General features: G+C 35.5%; 1 protein-coding gene across 2 annotated transcripts; it reads right to left on the reverse strand.

Annotated features, from left to right (window-relative positions):
* Positions 1-1,902: 1,902 nt before the first annotated feature.
* LOC145774359 (uncharacterized) lies at positions 1,903-19,790 on the reverse strand. Of its 2 annotated transcripts, none has more exons than XM_082585589.1 (12): positions 19,625-19,790; positions 17,545-17,630; positions 12,458-12,551; positions 11,915-12,155; positions 8,738-8,873; positions 7,133-7,252; positions 6,789-6,922; positions 5,978-6,143; positions 5,149-5,367; positions 4,602-4,749; positions 3,719-4,056; positions 1,903-2,237 (listed from the first exon to the last, which is right to left on the reverse strand). In XM_082585589.1, exons 1-12 carry the CDS (start codon positions 19,716-19,718, stop codon positions 2,157-2,159), a joined length of 1,857 nt encoding a protein of 618 aa, XP_082441715.1. In that variant the 5' UTR covers positions 19,719-19,790; the 3' UTR covers positions 1,903-2,156. The 2 variants fall into 2 exon arrangements, with proteins under 2 accessions (XP_082441715.1, XP_082441713.1); XM_082585587.1 differs by having other exon boundaries at positions 11,915-12,158.
* Positions 19,791-20,267: the final 477 nt, after the last annotated feature.

The raw sequence follows: 20,267 nt of genomic DNA on the forward strand, positions 1-20,267 counted from the left end.
TGCTATTTCTTGAAGTAACTATTTTTTGTTACTGACGTACTTACAGTTTTACGATCAAAGCAAAGTCAAATATTGACCATTTCTCTTACGAAAGATTTTATCAGTTTTAAAGGTCTCCAACTCATCAATTTTCTTTCCGGCACTAGATATATTTACTTTATCAACTTCGATTAAGTTTTATGAATGTAAATTGTAGAATATGAAACGCGCTTGAGACAAAACTATTCTGATTGGCTTCTTTGCCAATGCCATGACTAAACTTCATGTGAAACCATGATCAGACACAAGACATTTTTGAAGAAGCTAAAGTGAGTCAAGACGTGGTCTTCGCGAAAACATAACAATAAAACGAAACGGGGTCACAGAAATGTGATAAAACAAAATTGAAGTTAATGGCGCTTTTTTCTTCAGAGAGCATCATCCGTTTCAAACTTATTCAATAGCCTATGAAAAAAAAATTGGTCAGATTTCGGATAACACTAAGCTCGTTGCTGAAAAAGTTATGTTCGAAAAAAACGTCAAACCAAGAATTTCATAAAAAGTGAAGATAAACAATGATGTTTCGACGAACCATATAATCTACATGCCAGAGGTGTACGGAATCAGTTTTTTTAGACTCTCGTTTCACTCTGACTCCGAAGTCTGTGACTCCAAACTCCACTCTGGCTCTAAACATTTTAGGGTTTGTGACTCTAAACTCTATTCCGACTCCGAACGCAAACCATAAAATACAATCCACAACAGCGTATTGGTAAAAGTATGAACTAGCAAATAAATCAGGCTCCGGCTCCTGTACACCTTTGATTTGCTTAGTCGTTAGATTATTTGCTGTTGTTGCATCTAACTCTAAATGACATGTTGGAAAGTGAGGACAAAGATTGCCTTCCTTACCGTCATATCTGCTTAATCTATATCGTTTATCAACAAGCAGTAATGTGCATTGTTTAATCAAATTTTCCTCAGTGTAAAACTGACAAACTAGAGATCAAACGAAGGTATACAGTATATAGGCCCATGCCAGTTTGAGATGTTTTTTTAAAACACAGCTTGGAAACACATTGTAGCCTAGTACATTCTGTCTAAGCTGCACTAGAATCCAAAAGTAGCTTATAATGTTTTAGCCAGAACCGTTGAGAGGACATTTTGGGCCCGGTACTTACAAGATACTTGAGCCTCAAATCAAGACATTTATAAGAAAAACGCACTGTATCCTAAGAATATGAGGTGATTTCTTCATGTTTTTAGACATCTTGGAAAGGTTCCCAGCCCAACAATTATCCCCGGCTCAGGTCCCAAAAAAACCAGGACCACTTTGTCAACGCTACTGGTTTTAGGGCTGTGTTACTTGATGACACGTAATCAAACGTGTTTGCCTACAAAGTCTTTCTCTTTTACTTCTTCTTAGTTGGCATGCGGTAAAACAAAATGAAACTTTGTCAATACTTTGCTTCAATAAAATTTAGTTTCAAAGAGCCAATTTCTTATTTATTTGTATATTTTGAGAAGTTCTGATTGCTGTGAATATGCTATTCTATACGTATTTTTCAGAATATAGCCCCTCCCTTGGGGGAGAAAGCGATATAATAGGGGGATAAAACCTAGGGGAAATAGCGCCTCTCAAAAATTTAAGATGATCGCAAAATTGTTTTGTTTATCTGCTGGTTGTAAAAAGCTATATGAATAACCTGGTAAATTGTGATGTGCTAAGTGCTAAGAAACTGCCTTTTCATCAGCCAGCAAAACGGGGTGATTTACAGTTGTAGCCTACCTGACCAAAATGTTTCTAAAAATTAAAAAGCTTTTTGGAGATCAGGCTATTACATCACAGCAAAGATCTACTTCAAAAACGAAATGCTTTCTCCGAGCGTCTGCAACTTCCAGTAGCGAGTTCAAACGAAACAAGTTAGCTTTGTATTGAACAACGTTGTTAAGGCAAATACGTTTGCTTTCAAATGCGAAAAAAACACCTTAAAGCAAATTATGGCTACGAATTCTTTCTGTGCAACTGCACAATCATGCAACATTAGTAACAATATATTTACTTTTAAATATTAAAGTTTTATGCGAAAAAAAGAGAGTAATTAAGAAAACAAAACAAAACTGGCAGGAAAGTAATAAATATAAAACTGAAGAGAAATAGAAAACAAATTTGTGAATCAACATCCTTTTTTCAATGGGACAAGTTTTCCTTTGTTGGATAAGCGACGGTTAGTTCTGACAGCAAACCTTTCGAAGTCCTGAAAAAGAAAGATGTTTAATAATTTTTTTTCTGAAGTGTATTCACATATATGCAACATTTTCTTGCTTACTTGATTAACTATTTGCTGTTGTACGAGGTAATACCATTTGAAATTTAAGCCAAGTTTAAGAGTATGCTGTACCGTTGAACATTACATGTAGGCTATTGCGTGCTTTGTCGCTAAGCACTATCTTACGTTATTTTAATTGGCATCATGCTTTGGTGTGCAGTAAGCCTAACTTCGTCATACAAAACTAATATTGAAAAGCTTGGTGTTTTGCAAAATAAGGCAGTCAATACTGTGGCGAAAGGCAAATGGGCTGACCATGTCAAAACCTTTTATAAACAACTCAATATCCTAAAGTTAAATGATCTGTACAACTTTAAAATTGCTGAATTTATGCATTAGTTTAGTTTTAGTTTATTACCAGGCACTTTCCAAAACTACTTTAAAAATGCAATGAAATTTATAACCAGACTACTCAAAACTCGACCAACCTAGATTATTATTATTGTCGATACAGAACCACTAAACTACAACGCTCTATAAAATACTCTGGGGCAAAAAATATGGAACAATATACCAGTTGAAATTCGCAAACATTGTGTTTTGATCTATCGTGCATTTTTTTCGCAGCAACCAATAAACCTCTATCTATCTATATCTATCATATTTTTAGTAAAGTATCCTTATATGCATACGAATTTTATTAGTTACAGTAAGAAATAGTCATATTTTTTATTGGAATTAGAATAATAATATAAAGGTTTGTTTATCAATAGCTCAACTTTTTAATTTTAAAGGGCGGGGAAACCCAAATTAACTTTTTGCGAGTTTTTTGTTTCAGCGTGATGTCATTGTGTACAACATGCGTTTTAGCAAAAAAATCCAAATTTTGTTGCCCTCGTCTCGCTAAGGCCGCTTTTGTTTGATACCCGTTTGCGAGGTCTCGCGTGCATCAAGCTGTGACGCTGTTCGCTGTGACGTCACAAGGTACATATAGTTGTGGCCAAAAGTTTAAGACCAGACTTGATTTATGACCATTTTTGCATTACTTCAAAATACTGCATCAGATATTGTTTCAGTTGCATCATCTTTATGCATCATCTTATATCTGATGCAGTATTTTGAAGTAATGCAAAAATCGTTATAAATCAAGTCTGGTCTTAAACTTTTGGCCACAACTATATGTACCTTGTGACGTCACAGCGAACAGCATCACAGCTTGATGCGCAACGAAACCTCGCAAACGGGTATCAAACAAAAGCGGCCATAGCGAGACGAGGGTAACAAAATTTGGATTTTTTTTTTTGCTAAAACGCATGTTGTACACAATGACATCATGCTGAAACAAAAAACTCGCAAAGTTAATTTGAGTTTCCCCGCCCTTTAAAGCAAAACCTTCAAGTACAAAAGTGCAACAGGTTGTGACTAAATCTTGAGGGACGTCTACCGGATAAAAAAGATAAAATTATTACCTCTATAGTTGCGAGCACAGAAGCATCCACTTCTTGTTCTATTCGTTTGTCTTGTTTTGTTGAACATTTTTTAAAGTCTCTCGTTTTGTGAAGGTGTTGTTCTGATGAGGTACTGGATGAAGAGAAAAAATAATGTCTTGGTTGTTCATGAGGGGAAGTACTTCCTTGAATGGAGGCAGAAATAGGAAGAGTGCCTCTTGAAGATGAAGATGCAATGGATCCAGTGGACTTGGAGAAGGACCGATCAAGACTGATGTCACTTCGACTTAAGGTGTCACCATTTCCAAACCCACTGTCGCAATCTGACGTCACGGCACAGTCAATAGATTGACAGCGACCTGGAGCAAAAATGAAAAATACATATTCGATAGAGGCAGCATATGATATAGATTAAACTATCACATGCAAAGTACATCAGATTTTTGCATCAGGGTAACCGGGATGATTGATGGTCTTTTTGTCATTTAGTAGCTTATCTTGAACAAAAAACTCGCAAGTAGGCTTTGATGAGGACTAACTTTCTAGCCTAGTCCAGTCGACTATGGTAGGCCAATACAAAAAACAAACAGAGCGACTAAATGTAATGTCTGTAGTAGAACTCAAAAAGATGCAAAGTCGGTCACTTTCAGAACTCAACTAGAAACCTCAGTTGAGCTACGTTAACTAAAACAATGTTTTAGAATATCCATACATAGGGAGAGCAACCGTGTTAAGCATTGCTCTGCATCTACGAGTTTCAAAAAAAAGAAAATCACGATGTTTGCAGTCAGCCACAGCTTTTGAATACAGGTGACATAGATGTATTACAAAAACGAGCCGCTTATTGCGACCTTTCTCAACATTGCTCGACAAACTAAATTTTGAAACTAGAATAAAATTTTACCGGAATTTCTCCCTTCTCTCCGCAATTCGTCGATCGACGTACATTTTTCTGTTTGTGTCTTCGAGGTTGATACGTCACACACACCAGTGGAACCAGAGCGCCGATCGCAAAGAGAAAGTGAAGAATTGAGATTGTTGTCCTTTTGTTCCTGAAGATTCAAAACATATTATAAAAGTTTCTGATATCAAAAACACACATTTCGTAAATAGAAGAAATGATGAGAAATTTGGACTTTTTGCTTTAAAAACACAGCCTTAGTTTATTAGAATCAGGTTTATTAGAATTGTAACCGATCTTCCTTCAAATGCAAAGAAAACTCAAGGCAGTACAACAAAGCATTGATTTAAAAGTAGCCAAAACAAACGAGTTCAAAAGCAAAACTGTAGATGTTGAAAAGTCATGTTTTACTAGCTGGATATGGACTTTTGTAAAACAGCAAATACTGTACACTGCATGGTTAACATTGCTTTGACATAAAAGTATATATATTTGACGTTTTTGTTAATCGTAATCGACCGATAGCCTGAAGTGAGACAATAAAACTCACCAAAGAGTTGACAGAAGAAGTGTCATCAAAAACACAATTCTCATCCACTGATTGCAAGGTCTCACAAGAGGCAGAGGAAGACGATGGATTGTTCTTCGAAAGATGTTTGTTCTGTCTCTTCTTTCGGACGCAGCAAGAGTAACCACTCCTCTCCTCCCGAATGAGATCCAACTGGTAAAGTTCCAAACTCTTCTGGAGCATGATCTTAGCAGAATCGGCCTGGAAATGCAAGTAGAAACATTGACAAAGATTTCTCTATAAGTTTATAGCTTACTTCGAATTTAACAGCACAGCAAAGGCAAAACTTTAAAAAATTTTAACATTAACCTGAAATATGAGCATGGAAAACTTTAAGTCCTCTCCCAACCATCTCTTAAGCAAACATTGTTATAAAACTTGAGATTCTTTCTAGTAAGGTAGTGTTAAATAGATGAATAAAATTCTGTTCTTGCCCAGAAGCTTAAATAAAAGTAAAAATCCTACTATAAATTAAAACGTAAATATTACAGAAATAATTTTTATCTAATGTAAAAACAAAGAGCCCAAAATGTTAAAATTAAACTCACACTTCTATATTTCTGAGTTTTTATTATTTTTGATCAGATTGACCAGGCGTTGCAACCGATGTGCTCCAAACTTTTACTATTTACTAAATTTGCATCTCAACAAAACCGAACAGACAGAGAATTTAACCAAGCTTAATTTGTTATGTTTTTCACTTCATACACTGAAAAGATGGGATCACCAAATGATTTTTTAAGCAATTATAGATGAAATTTTGTACTTCAAACTTTTTTTTGAAAGGAATAGTAAACTATTTGAACAGAACCTTCATCGCTTTCGTCTGCTCATCGATACATTGTTCCACGATCTTGAGCTTTTTCTTCATTTGTTTTATGCGGGAACGAATCGTCTTTGAAACGTCATCATCGCCAGTTTGATCAAGCAAGTCCTTGCCAAACTGGTCACACTTTATTTTCAGCGAATTCTTTCTCCTAAAATAGTAACAGGATTCAATAGACGAATATGGCAGATAGTAAAAATAAAAATACTCATAAGTAGAACGTCATGAAGTTGCTTGCTGTCATGTTGGCTGGCTGCAAGCATTGAAATGTGATTAGTCGTCCCAAATGATGATAACTATCGAAGCTAATAGCAAAGTAAACAACTATAGTAATAGCCGAAAAATATAAGCAACCCGATAGTTTAGTCGATTAAGCGTTCGACTTAGCTCGAAAAAAAACATCAAGATCAAGAATTCGTGATTCTGCTGTGAAAATTTACGCTTGAGCAATGCACGTTAAAGAAAGCCTTCCGTTCAGTGGCACCTGTTGGACGGAATAAATGACAGACCAGAACACTTCCAACAACCGAAAAGCTTCACTCTATCAATCATTGTGACCGGGACTGCGTCAGAGATCCAAAGCCTCAATAAATACGCGAAACTGTCAGGATTAAGATCACGAAGAGACTTTCTCAGTTTTAGGATAACGATTTCCAGATTAAATCAACCAAAGTAGTATGCAATACAAATTGCAGCACAATGCAGTAGCCTGCAGGTGAACTCCCATCATTGCGCGCATATTTACAGAAAAGGAAACGAATAGAAAAGAGAAGAGTATGTTTTGTTTGGATTTTACCTTTTTAGCAAAGTAACAATAGCAACTCTTCGCAACTCTTCTTCTTCGCGTATGTCTTCGTATTTTTTCATAATCTCATACTCTGGAGTGCATGGTTTTGGTTCAGGGATGTCGGTAATGTTTGGATGTGAGTTCTGTAATTATACTTTTTTGTAACGAAAAACATACCTTTAACTTTATACCTTTAGCTTTATACCTTTAACTTTATGGTCATTACCCGGTGTACCTACTGCGCCAAGGAGGCTGGAAGACCGATGCGGTGTGCACTGTTTGCAGTTACCTTTAACTTTAAATGCATGGAGTAAATAAAAAATAAGTTAGAAGCTGCAAGATGAAAACCTCACCTGCAGCCCTTCAGTAGCAACACTTCGAAAATTTGACTTCATGCGGTTTTCGTTTTCGGTTGTTGTTTTCGCCTGCTTGTGTAGGTTCAGACTTGAACTTTTTTCTCGAGTTGTAGGAGGCTGCAAATAAATCACAATTTTTTTTCGTTTCGGAAAGGCAATAACAGCCTGGTAAGGACGACTTGATATTTTGCTTTTAAAGAAGCCGTTTAAAGTTAGTCGCTCAATCTGCAACACAAAAAGAGTGCAAATTTTCCTTCTTAATTTGACAAAAAATAGTGAACAAAATAGCACAACACACAATATTTTTATTATTTGTCAATGCCCTTTACGTCCGTAAGTAAGCGAAAACATTTATGTTGAACACCATTGAACCAAGTGATATAAGCCACTCGGTTGCATCTAAGATATTGCGAAATAAGATATTTTTCTGAAGCAGCACTTGAAAAATCTTGGACTGTAAAAACTCAAAACAATGTAGTGCTGGTGGTAAATAGCCTACTACAATAATGCTCAAATGCTAAACGCAGTGTGCCCAAACAATTGTTTTTTTTTCAAACTTTCGTTTGATACTTACAATGTTTTGTGGCACAAAAATGTATCAATTAATTTAGTTTATTTGATTATTAAGGAAAAACCTTGACGTGATATGTGGCGCATACGTGTATCAAAAAAAATTTTTTTTTCAAATATTTAAAGTAAAAATTTTTTTCATATTTTTAAAAAGACAAAAAACTAAACTATAGATTCATCCCAACTGAATATTTCTCACAAGGTAAAATAACTCAACTCAGTTTATGACGTACTGAACCGTGAGCAAGATGCGTCAATTGTAATGACTTAAGAAGATTGGAAAAAATTACAGTGAAAACACACATGCTTTGTTTATACGATGATGTGCAGTACAATCTACCGTTATTCTACTCATTATGATTTTCAATGGAAACTAACATCAGATTTCTTAGTTTTTTTATGGAATTCTTATCATGTTGAAAGAACCCGTGCTATGAAAAATAAAAAAGGCGTCGCAATGTCAAACTATGAGAAGAACTGGAATTTTTCAAAAAGATTTAAATCCAAACTACACCTCGAGTAGAACCACAACGGATTTAATAAACAGATACACCTGCTTTGGTCTGCACAATCATCATCGGGTTATGCCGATCGATAAGAAACTAACTAGTTAATCCTATTTTGCTCAAAGAGTGTAGACTTGATCCACAAATATGTGACGCTTAAGTTAGCAAGGTTAGAGTTTTTACCAAAGGCTAATGAAATTCCATAGCCGTTCTAACTACCAGCTTTCCGGCCAGAAAAAGTTGCCTCTTGTATATTCTTTCAACGAGGCTAGACTTTATAACGATGTAAAAACAGGTTTTTCTGATTACTAGAATCACAGATTGTTGTATGAACGAAAAATTGATTGATTAAAACCTTTTACAAATACAAAAAAATATGTCTGCTCTCCAACGGTTTGCAAGAAATGTTTCTGTTACACGGAACAAATTCTCATCTCGCTCGTTGGTTTAACAACTCGTGTTCTTGAGTGACTATTTATATTTTTGAAGGCTTGATGCGTAATGAATCAACTCATTTCATACTCACTGGCTCAGTTGACGATGTGATAATCAAATTATCGCTGGAGCTTCTAGTCAGTGTTGCTGGATTGTGGCGGGAAAATGACGTAGATTGTGACATCACTTTCGGAACGTGATTGTCGTCACCAATCGGAGGTCGTACACTAGAAATATAAAACAAACCTAGATAAGACATCAATAAATAGAAAAGAAAACCAATGAGCAATGGCATTGGCACGTAGTTGTGCTGTTTATCAAAACCTAATGCGAAAAGCTTCACAGCTGTTTTCCTCCTTTGAATTGAACGGGCTTTTGCAATGTTTTTTTTGTAATTGTTTTTAGCAACGAGATGAAAAATGTAGTTGAAATTCTAATTTTGGTACTGAAGGGTTCGTAAACCGTGATGACAAAGAGAATGATAGCACGAGTTCCTTTTTTGATGCTTCTCTTCGAAGACAATTGGCTGTTTGTAATTTGTATCTTTGGTTTGGTTGTATGCAACTTAAACTATTTTGATAAGGATTTATTCCGTTGCTGGGAAGAATTGCCATGTAAAATTATGAACAGCACACCAACCAAAGCTATAAGAGCAACACATATTTTTGCAAAGTTAACTCGCAACTAGGAATAAGCACGGAATGTATAGTGGTAGTGAATATAGCATGATTTGGTTGTTCACCAGCCGTCACGACCCGATGACTCAGTTGGTTAGCTCGTGACTTCAAGAAGCTTCAAGATCATGCGGCGCTTGTTCAACTCTCGGGGTGTGCGCTTGAGCAACGCATTCTAAGGACTACTCTACATTCAGTGGCACCTAATGAATGGAATAATTACTCGGGAACAACACTCGGAAACTTCACTCTGTCAATCTCGGTAACCGGCCCTGAGTCAAAAGCCTTTATACAAGTATGCGAAACTACCAGGAGTAAACCTATCAAGGCTTTTCCAGTCCGAGAATAAAGATTGAAAACCGAAACCAACCAGCCGAACCAGTACAGTAGTTGCTCTCTGAAATGCTTATCAGATCATGAGAAAGCCACAAGTAAAAGATACGATGTTACATGAACCATAATTGCGCTACTAACATTTGAGGCAGTAGACTGTAACGTATCTCCAACGCTAGAGATGTTATTTGCACAAAAGTGCTTCACTCTTCGAACTATTTTAAGTACGAAAATTTAACTCCAGCGCATAAGTTAATTTATACATTTTTGTCAGGACAAAATGTTAAAAATACCAAGCCTTGCACCCCAGTAGGCCTACCACCAAAAACAACCCGGCATTGCAAGCCTTGTCCATAAACATACCGCTTAACAACAACCGAGGTTTCTAGTATGTTCCTCTGTTTTGTGTTCTTATTGCAACAGGCAAAGGTGTTATACAAACTTGTAGGTATTGTTTGAGCAAACCTTATGTTATGCATTTATTTATGCTAGCCTAAATAAGGTGTAAACTTTATGAATTAATTTTGTATTTGTTTTATTAGACGAAATGTACGCTTGCCAACAAAGTCATTACAACTACACCAGAATTACAGAAAGAAGTATATTTTCAGCTATTTTTCCAGGGCGACTGACTGTAAAGATTGACAGAATGTGACATATCGTTCTTTTTTATGTAAGAGCAAATTATACGTTAAATGTCTAAAAGGAACCCAAATAATCGGATGCAACTTAGCAGAATGATAGGGTCATCTGTGGCTAGTGATGCTTGAAGCTAAACAGATATTTGGTCTCGTATTGCCATGACCATGACACCAGTAATCAAACACTTGACATTGCAACACAGAAGCACTGCTCGGTTTTCGCTTTTCAATGCGTTTCTTAAACGGAATGTTTCGCTAGTAAGCTATTGTTATGTAAGTTAGAGATGTACAATTGCACAACAACCAAATGATTTGTTCGTTTGCAGACATAGCAAGTCGAAAAGTGCGCTGCTCACCCTGTTTAAATTAGCCAAGTTTTTTTTTGAAGGCTATTGAAAAACTGCACACGCTTGAAACAAGCTGGTCAAAACTACTCAATTATTAAACAAACAAATATTTAGAAAACTGCTGAAGCCTTGTGGAAAATCAATTATGTAATGAACTAAAGGTCCAACCATAAAACCAAAAAAGCACAAAAAAAGGCTAATTTGGACTCACCATGTTTACCGTCTTAAGCTACTGTAAAAAGCAATTGGAAAAATATTTACTTTGACCTTCTACCCGTTTACCAGAATTAAACAATAAAGTGAAACAACTAAAAGTTTTAAACAAGAAAAAGCAAAACATCATCTTTATTTTAACACAGTTTGGAGGAAAAGTCATACTGGGAACTTTTGTTAAACCGGGGCTATAGCAATTCACTGATACAAGTTTTAAAACACCGAAAAGAAACAATGCTAACATTTGTTCAAGATAAAGTACTTAGGCTTAGAAAGGATACACCAGCGGTTGGCTGAGAAATGTTAAGCATTACTTATCTGGTGCATCGGAAGATGGAGAAAGATTTCACTTTAAACAATGTTTATAGTTCAGTGATTTCAACCAAGATTATTATGCTGTAAAACTTCGAATTATTTGAAGCATTAGAGACGCGGTGAATCTGAAAATCGAATTTTAAAGTTTTTTTTTTTCAATTCTTCACTTCCTTACATAATTTTCAAGTTGCTGTGACCTATAGCTTTCTAAAATAGGCTCTAGAAAAACTAAACAAGAAACATTTGCACAGACTTCTACAAACTGAAGCTCGCGGTGCAATTAAGGCTGTCTCTTTAAAGCTAAGGGCATTGCATGAAAAAACAAAACAAACAGAAGAAAAATCTAAGCAACAATGACAAACTTTTACAACACAATGTAGCACACGCATCTAATTCTGATCCTCACAGTCAATACCAAACTCTGAAATAACTTCGGAGAAAATATTAAACAAACTTCGATATTCATCTTATGGCGTAATATTTGACAAAAATGAACCAATGTTGTAGTTGAAATGTTTTTTTTTTTATATAAAATAAAGTGATATTTGTAAAATGTCTCATGAATGACTCATGGATTAGATGAGAAATTTGAATGGCGATAATTTATCATGAGCATCTCACTAAATATTTTTATGAAAGAAAGCAAACACTATGCTCCTTGTGGTACATTATCTTGTTGTAGTGATGAAACGTCTGATTACGTTGTTAAAATAAAAACTGTTACCGAGTAAATAGCTGTTTTTACCTTGAAGATTTTGTGTCTTGCGGCTGTTTTTGTAAATTTTGATTCCACTTAAACAATTTGTTCCACTTAACAGGTGTGTCGGGACGGGAACTTGGCTTCACTCGTCCTGAGTTCACGTCTTCAGCCGAAGTCTTCTTCTTGGCCATGCGGAAGCTCTTTCTGGCCAAGCGGGACGCAGCGTTGGAGAACTTGGAGTTTCTTCGTTTCATTGGGACTGGTTGTACAGGCAAAGGATCTGTTTCTTCTGAAACGTTTCATTACAGCGAGTTAAAAATCTAGAAAAGAGCGCTGTTGGCTTAAAGCCCCTAGCAGAATAAGTTTTTTTCATTAAACCAATAGCAGACTATTTGTAGCCTACGACGACAGCATACAACGCTGTTTTCAGATATTTTGGTCAGTTTTCATTATTACAGCAGTTGCAAGCTGAGAATAAAAAATGCTTTGAGATGGATGGTAGGGTAAATTGTGGAAGAAACAAAGCTCAAAGAAACAAACACCTTGCTTTTATGCTACCAAGTGTAGGAAGAATGAAATTTCTTTTACCTTGAGTCATGTCTTTTCGTACGATGTTCAATGCGTGATTTTTTCCCTTGTTTGTCGTTGTGTTAATGCCTTGTTCAATATTGTCACATTTGGTCTAAACACATACAAATTACGATCATAACACATCTCAGAGATGCTTTTATATTGTATAATTTATCCATCCAACCGTCACGTTGCTGCTCGTACAATACAGCAATCAGTTCTCCCAAAGATGGCTGGTTCTTTGCAAACATGCATTCACAGCTACCATTATCTATTTCGTTAATGAATATTAGATAGATCAAGTTAAATATCACAAGATTTGTTTGGTACAAACGGGGTACCAAACACACACCATCCATGTTAGAGGCGGGAATTTTATTCATTGGACTGGGAAATTAGCAAAACCAACTTTTCTCAGTCTTGAAAAGACAACCACACTTAAACTACGTAGATCGGCATCTCCCTTGGTGACATTTTAAATAAAACAAGTAAATTCTCACGCGAAAACGGTGAATGTTTATTATATAGCGTCATAAACAAAGTGTTTCGTTGTAAGCTCTGCAAATTCACAAACATATCGCCACGTTGCAAATAGGCACTACAGCTACAACAATGTCAAACAAACGTAGAAGTTCCAAGTCTTAAGTCGTAGTTTGCCTTTTGAGTTGCAACTTCCATTTTATTACCACATTAAACAAATAGAGCATTTCAAAGATACTACTGTATTTCTTCTAAACATTATAGCATCGCAATTAGTAGATTGATCGACCTTGAAAAGGACAAATTCAAACACCGACTTGTGATATTCAAAAATGGTTGCTTTTAATTGATTCTGATTCATCACATTCGACACAAGAGAAACTTGTAAAGCAAAAAAAAGAAATTCAACATCATTTTCAAAATATTGTTGTAAAATCATTGCCTAGTATTCTCTCCTAGATACAACTAATCAAATTAAAAATCGACCTGTGTCAAGCATTTTTGAGTAACTTTTTTACAAAGCTATGAGAGCAAGTTTTACATATGTTCGAGAAATGATGTTCCAGTCTGGACTTGATGAGAAAAAAAAAATACTATCAAGAAACCTTCTATAAAAATCGTTATCTGCGCACCTCCACCAGTGATTTATGTTCTGAATACAAACCAACATCTTATCTATCTTCCGCTTAATTTTTACGATTTCTAACTTTAGCCTCTTTAGTTTCTCCTGCAATAATTTTGTAAAGCAACGAGAAGGAATGAAAATCCAATCCTTGGTTGAACATTTATAGCCAAGACTTGTAAATACCTTTGCAAACATCACAATGCAGCAAAGGTCCAGATATCAAGAGATAAAAAGACAGCGAGCATTTTCAAGCCAAACCTAAAAAGTTTACTCTGACAACAACAAACAATGAGCACAAAATTTCAATGTTAGTTTGCGTCGATACAACGGTTAACAATCTTTGCTAAGCAATAAAGTTGCAATGTCCACGTTGGCCTTACACCAGTGAAAGTTACAAAAGAAACTATTTTACTGCGTCCACTACTGCACATATTTGAAGTTCCACAAAAGGGCGGCTATCGAGGTTAATCACACAACTTCAACTCACCAGTTCCTTACTTGGCAAGTCTTTACATGTTAGCCGTACACCATAGTGCGTAGAAAATTATATTAATTGCTTTACTTCATTCTAGCGTCTTTTTGCTTTACGCTTTGACAGCCAATCGATGCCTTTTAACTTGTACGTATTTTGACAATTGTCTGCTGAATGAAGATTTTTTAAGACTTCCAGAGTTTCGCTTTCGATTAATGAAGAAGTGGCTTTCTGTTGTTTTTCTTTTAAATGTTTAAATTGAGCTGAACAAAAAATTGAAAAACATCATGCAATTAAAACTACCAAGCAACTAAGGTCGTCGAAAATTCCATAACAACTTCACACATTCTCACACCGGCCACATGAAGACATAACTTTCGAAATAGCAAAGTGGTGTGAATTTCTGAAACCAACGATTCTCCAAAACTTGACAATGTGATAAAACCCAAATTTTAACTAAACACGCGGTAGGTTTTGCCTAGGTACAACGTTGATACTACGAATAGAGCAGTCGTTAAAGCCTTCGGAAATAACCTAGTTGTCTAAATCCGTATTTTGCATTCATTCAACGTTAGTAGACATTAAATCAATGAAAAAAAGAACGGATTTGGCTAGATAAGAAAAACAAAAAATACAAAGTGCATTATCTGTGCAATTCTCGCATTCAAGCATACAAAAAACCTTTAAGTACATGTTTTCACTGAAAAAAAAACAGCAATTTTCATTCCAAAGAAGCACTAGAGAATGCAATGTCCGCTGCAACTGTAATTTAGCTCGCTGATATACATCGCAAATCACCATTACGTAATATTTTTTGTGTTAAAAGTTGAAAATGACGTAACTTGTCAGTGCCACATATCTTAAGTATTTAACGTCTTTTAGCAGTGCCGTCTTGCGTTTTTTAACAGAATGAGCAGAAAAAATGTGCAGATTTTTGATATTTATCGCACTTCTATACAATCAGACGACATTGCAAACGAAATCCAAGGCATTCCCTTGCACAGTTAAGTTCAAAAGAAAACATGAAACAAAACGTTGTAATTGAAGTGGAAACACTTAAGCAGAACGAAGCCAAACTGGTCGAGCGTGATAGCGTAAAACTCTCTGACTTTCAGTGACTCGACAATTTTGTCCAATCACAGATGCGAACTTAGGGATGCAAACGAACATTCAGTGACAGCATGCTGTTACGTCAAATTTTTACTTCATTGAACACATGAGCATCGAGTAATAACAATTAGGATCAATACCTAGTCAACAAATCAATCCTTTTTTGCACTGATTGCATAAAAATCAACTTGGTGCCTAGGGTCGAGATTAGTGCCAACTGAAGGAAACGCACGATGAGCAGACAAATTATACTTTTCCATCTGATTACGTTTTATTCAGGATTTGGTAACTGTACAATAATGAATTCCTTTGAAGAAATGCATACTTTTAGAAATTTCATGTCAAAACGTAGCTTTTCAACTATTGCTTTCAAACGCAAGAGTCCCGTCAAAAACTGTTACTACACTAATGTATCTTTGTTCTAACGTTGCTAGAAAGTAGCAGACGGCATTGTTAGAACCAATAATATCTTTCTAAACGCCACTTACAGTGCTCAAATTTAACCAGCAGAGTAGACTGACAAACGGGTGCGCTGAGGCAATGTATACTTTCTGACTGTGTCATCAGTCACTTTGGTCCACTTGTTGGTGTGGTGCTGGTTGTAATTATGGCAGAGGCAGCGCAATTGATTTGTTTACAAACATAACGCACATCAAAAAGATTTCCGAAAAACGAAGAGCAGGGGAAATAAATTATAGGCTGTCGAGCCCTAATCGGGTCGGGCAATACAATTACGTTAATTGGGGTTAGGCCTGACCGTGGTTTTGTCCAAATGAGTTTGATTATCCCAAATTCTGGGCTTGTTCAGTTGAATTTCTGCACTAGCTCAAATGATGCTGTCAGTCATATCTCATATCTTTACATTTGCGAAATAAAAGAATAAGCGGATATTATTTGTGCATTTGCAGTTTGTGTATTATTTTGTTGTTTTGTTTTGGATATGGACAGCTTTGTCTGATGCAAATAAATTATTATTATTATACCCTTCCAAAAATTCGAGTAATGTTTTGATTTTTAAATTGCTCACAAGGTTACCAAGCAAGCGAGGTTAGCACTGACATATTAGATTCGGAGATCATATTTGATCTAATGGCATTTTCCTTAAGAACAATATTTCTTTTTGAATATTTATAAAAGTTGTCTGCAGGTCTGTAGAACAGTAACATGTTGTTTTAAAGCTATAAAATAGTTTTCTTCTTATGAAAACCGACATCATAAAAGCGCAACGACAATAAGCATTATTATAAACATCAAAACCAAAACAATATTACGTAGAAATGTTTACAGCAATGATCACAACGTCACTTCTACGTCATCAACTTGTCCAATTGGATAAATTTAACTCACCGTATTTCATTTTTCAAGTTTGGTTTAAGAAATGGTTCTTGGGACAGTTAAGAAAACAGAGATGGTAGCAACTAGCTTAGGTATTCTTAGAAAAATCTTTTGGCAATGACACAAGTTGTTGACTTTACCATTGGTGACATTAAACTAATGCAAAACGTCAGAAACATCGGAAGAGAAAGCAATAGACACTTCCACTTGTTTAGGTAACCTTTCGCCCACAAAATTTAGACCTTGATATTAAAAGCTGTGGAAGACAAAAGCGCCAAATGGAATTTGAAGCACGTTTGAAAAGCTTAGTTCAAGCCAAACAGAATTTCAGCAGAAGACGTTTTAATTACGAACGAACAAACAACTGTAAAATCACTAAATTTGTCAAGCAACCATCACCAATACCGGCATCCATCTTCAATGATCTAAGCATTAAACTTGTGTTTGAACAAAAAAGTGAAATTAGCTGTGATTTACGTTTTGACAAATGTCAAGTCGCCAAGCGGTTGCGTTCAGTTTGATTTCTACTCTTGAGTTCCAGAAAACTTTTTCAAAGCGAAGTTTTCAAAACTGTATAAGTAAGTTATGTTACGCGAAAGCATGGTGCGCGAAAGTAAACAAGTTGACCATGACTTTCTAAAGACAGATTGGAGTAGTTTTTCCATCAATGGTTCAAAGTGTTTTTACGTCCAATAGTTTTGTGCTGTCATTGTAATATTTATCGGTTATATTTTATTTTTCAAGGTTTATTATTATTTTGTATTTGCACGAACCTTTGCGATTTAATATCTTTAAGGTTTTAGGTCCGGCAAGAAAAAAAAAAACATTGACCAATGCAGAACCACATTTCAATATCAAATAAATCTAGATATCAAGTTCTACGTCGCTTTTAGGATCAGCCACACGCATTCTTCAGTAACTCACAGCTCAAATTCGCAAAGCTACAGAAAGATTGCTTACAAATGTTTCATTTGATTTGCTGCAACCATAGAAGACCTACCAGCATTCTGCCAGGCTTCAGGCTAGACGAAATTCAAACTAAAATTTATTTCGACTAAATTTCAAGGTATGATTTTCAATTACCTGCTTCGCTTCGGCAATGGCAGAAAATGAACCGGTTGATGTCGAATGGTTATCACTCTTCCACGACCCCCGTGTTCCAGATGAAACTGCAAAGTATGAGAACTTACAGAATTCAAACAAATGGCTTGTTGTAGCCTACAAGCGCACAAATATTATCTTAAACATAAAAATTTAGTTGATACGCCATGCTACAGCGTGGGATAGGCCGATAGGGGATAGGCCACAGAATAACGGAGTGTCCCAATCAGCTAAAGTTCCAATCAATAAAACATACTAATCATTACGCACAAAAGTAGTTAGTTTGAAAGTTATAGCAAAGTTGGGACGCGAATTGTATACAATTCTGGGATGTATACAATTCTGGGATTCATACAATTCTGGGATTCTGGGTTGCGCAAAAAGAAGAAAAAAGAACAAACGAATTGTTGTAGCCCACAACCATCGTATAGGCTACAGTGTAACCTTAGATGAAAAAGTCCTGTAGCTACAGCTTTACGTTTGCTAAGACACAATTTGCGTGAAACAGTTGACCGCACTAAAATCTTAGTTTCAAATGAGAGATCAAGTTTTTGTAGGAGTTTTATTATAATGACAAAATGTTGATCTATCAATCAATCAATCAATCAATCAATCAATCGTTTATTTATCAAAAAACAAAACACAAAAGTGACATAAAACAATAATACATATATACAATGTTTAGGTTTTGTTATTGATAGGAAGACAACGAAACGACCATACGGTCAACTAGTCAGTTGCCACCCTGGAAAGAATAATTTGAGTTATGAAACTAATCAACAATTTAACCAAATTGGTTACAATCAAAAAAGAAAACACAAACAAGACTAATACTTCGATTAGTAGCTTACAATTAATTGTCAACTTCATAAAATTGTATGCGAGATTTTCCAACAAATAGTAATAATGAAAATCAGTGGACACTGGACACCATGACAATAGACATTGTTGAATGTAAGAGCTTAGGCCAAATGAAGACCCACTTATCAAGTATCATAACTTTGCAAAGCTGATGCTTTGCTATGTTTTTTGAAATCATAAAAAGATAACTTTTTGAGATTGCTTGGAACCTCTGACCACACCACTGGTCCAAATACTTGTATGGATTTTTTGCCAAATTCTGTATTAGTGCGTTTAACAAAATAATTATTGTTTGCTTGATATCTAGTGTTATGGTTGTGGATGAGTGAAGAACTTGTGAACAATGCACAGTAGGCAGAAGGGTACAAGTTCATGCAGACTCTGAACATGTGTTTTTTTACTTCTAGTGTACATATGTCTTCCAGCTTTAAGATATTCATTTTAAAAAATAATGGACTGGTATGGGCTCTATAATCGCTTTTTGTGATTATTCTTATTATTCTTTTTTGCATTTTTCTGAGAGGATCTAGAACTTTGTTGCAAGCTTTACCCCAGCTAGTAATGCAATATTGAAGGTGGGAGTAAATTAAAGTATAATAAACGGTTGTCAATGTGTCTGAATTCACATAATCTCTCAGTTTTAATAGTGCCCAAGAACCCTTTGCAACTTTTCCACAGACTTGTTCTATGTGGTGTTTCCACGTTAACTTATTATCAATATAGACACCAAGGTACTTGATTTGATCTTTTTGCTGAATTGGTTTACTTCCAATCTTAATGTTAACATTTCTTATTTGTTTTTTGTTTGTAATAAGCATGTATTCTGTTTTTGTAAAATTTATTGATAACCTGTTAAGTTTCATCCAAACAGACCTGCAGTATATTACCAATGTTTTGTTAAAAGATTCGTGTAAAACGTATCGGCATTTTGCGTCGCACCATTTCATTTTAGTCAAAAAAACTCAAACGGTAATAAAAGTACGGCGAAAAAAACGAGTAATTGACATAACGAGCCGTAGATTTTAAATTTAGAGTTAATCTACTTTAAAAAAAAAATCTTTAAACTAATAATACTTAATCTCCCAAGCTAATTAGCTAACATAAGTTACGTTTATTCAAAACACAAGTTAATAGCACAATATCATGCATTACGTACTGTAAAATGAGAAAAATAGATGCAAAACAGTTAAAGAAAATTAACCTGAACTTGAACGGATTTGTCCATAGGTTTCAACAAAATCATCATAGCTTAATTCTGTAGACATGATCATCTTGGAAAGTCCTTCTACCATCATAGCAAGAAGCTAATGTAATTAAAATATTCAAAATAAGCTTATCTCAACAGAACATTAGCCGAGACCACATAGACCTACAACCTAAAGAAGATTTAACTTGCCGTGAAAACAGGTTTTTAATTGCGGCTTTACTCTATGAACTAGCGATCATGAGACATACTGCGTCACATGCTAGCTCAAAATAAAAAAGACTAACAGGACACTTAAATTTTCGATACTAAAGCGATGTGAAGTGAAACAATAAAAGCTCAACAGAAAAAAAGCTGACTTGCATATGCTATAGTTCTGTTTTGATCCTGCGTAAAAGTTATCACCTCTGCATTATGAGGTTCGTGACGGGTATATCCGGTGTTGCTTCACAGTACTTCCCCTGATATCAGCGTTTTAGTGAATAAATAAACGTGATGTAATAGATGTTATGGTAAGGTAACCTGTTCGCTTGTTAAACTGTTTAAAACCTTTGTCGCGCTATCAACTGCAACAGCTTTTAGTGCGAAAACAAAATATACGAATAGTATGACAGGAACGGCATCCTTTTACGGCTTTCGC

This window comes from Aplidium turbinatum, chromosome 7 (assembly GCF_918807975.1).
Source record: "Aplidium turbinatum chromosome 7, kaAplTurb1.1, whole genome shotgun sequence".
Lineage (NCBI taxonomy): Eukaryota > Metazoa > Chordata > Ascidiacea > Aplousobranchia > Polyclinidae > Aplidium > Aplidium turbinatum.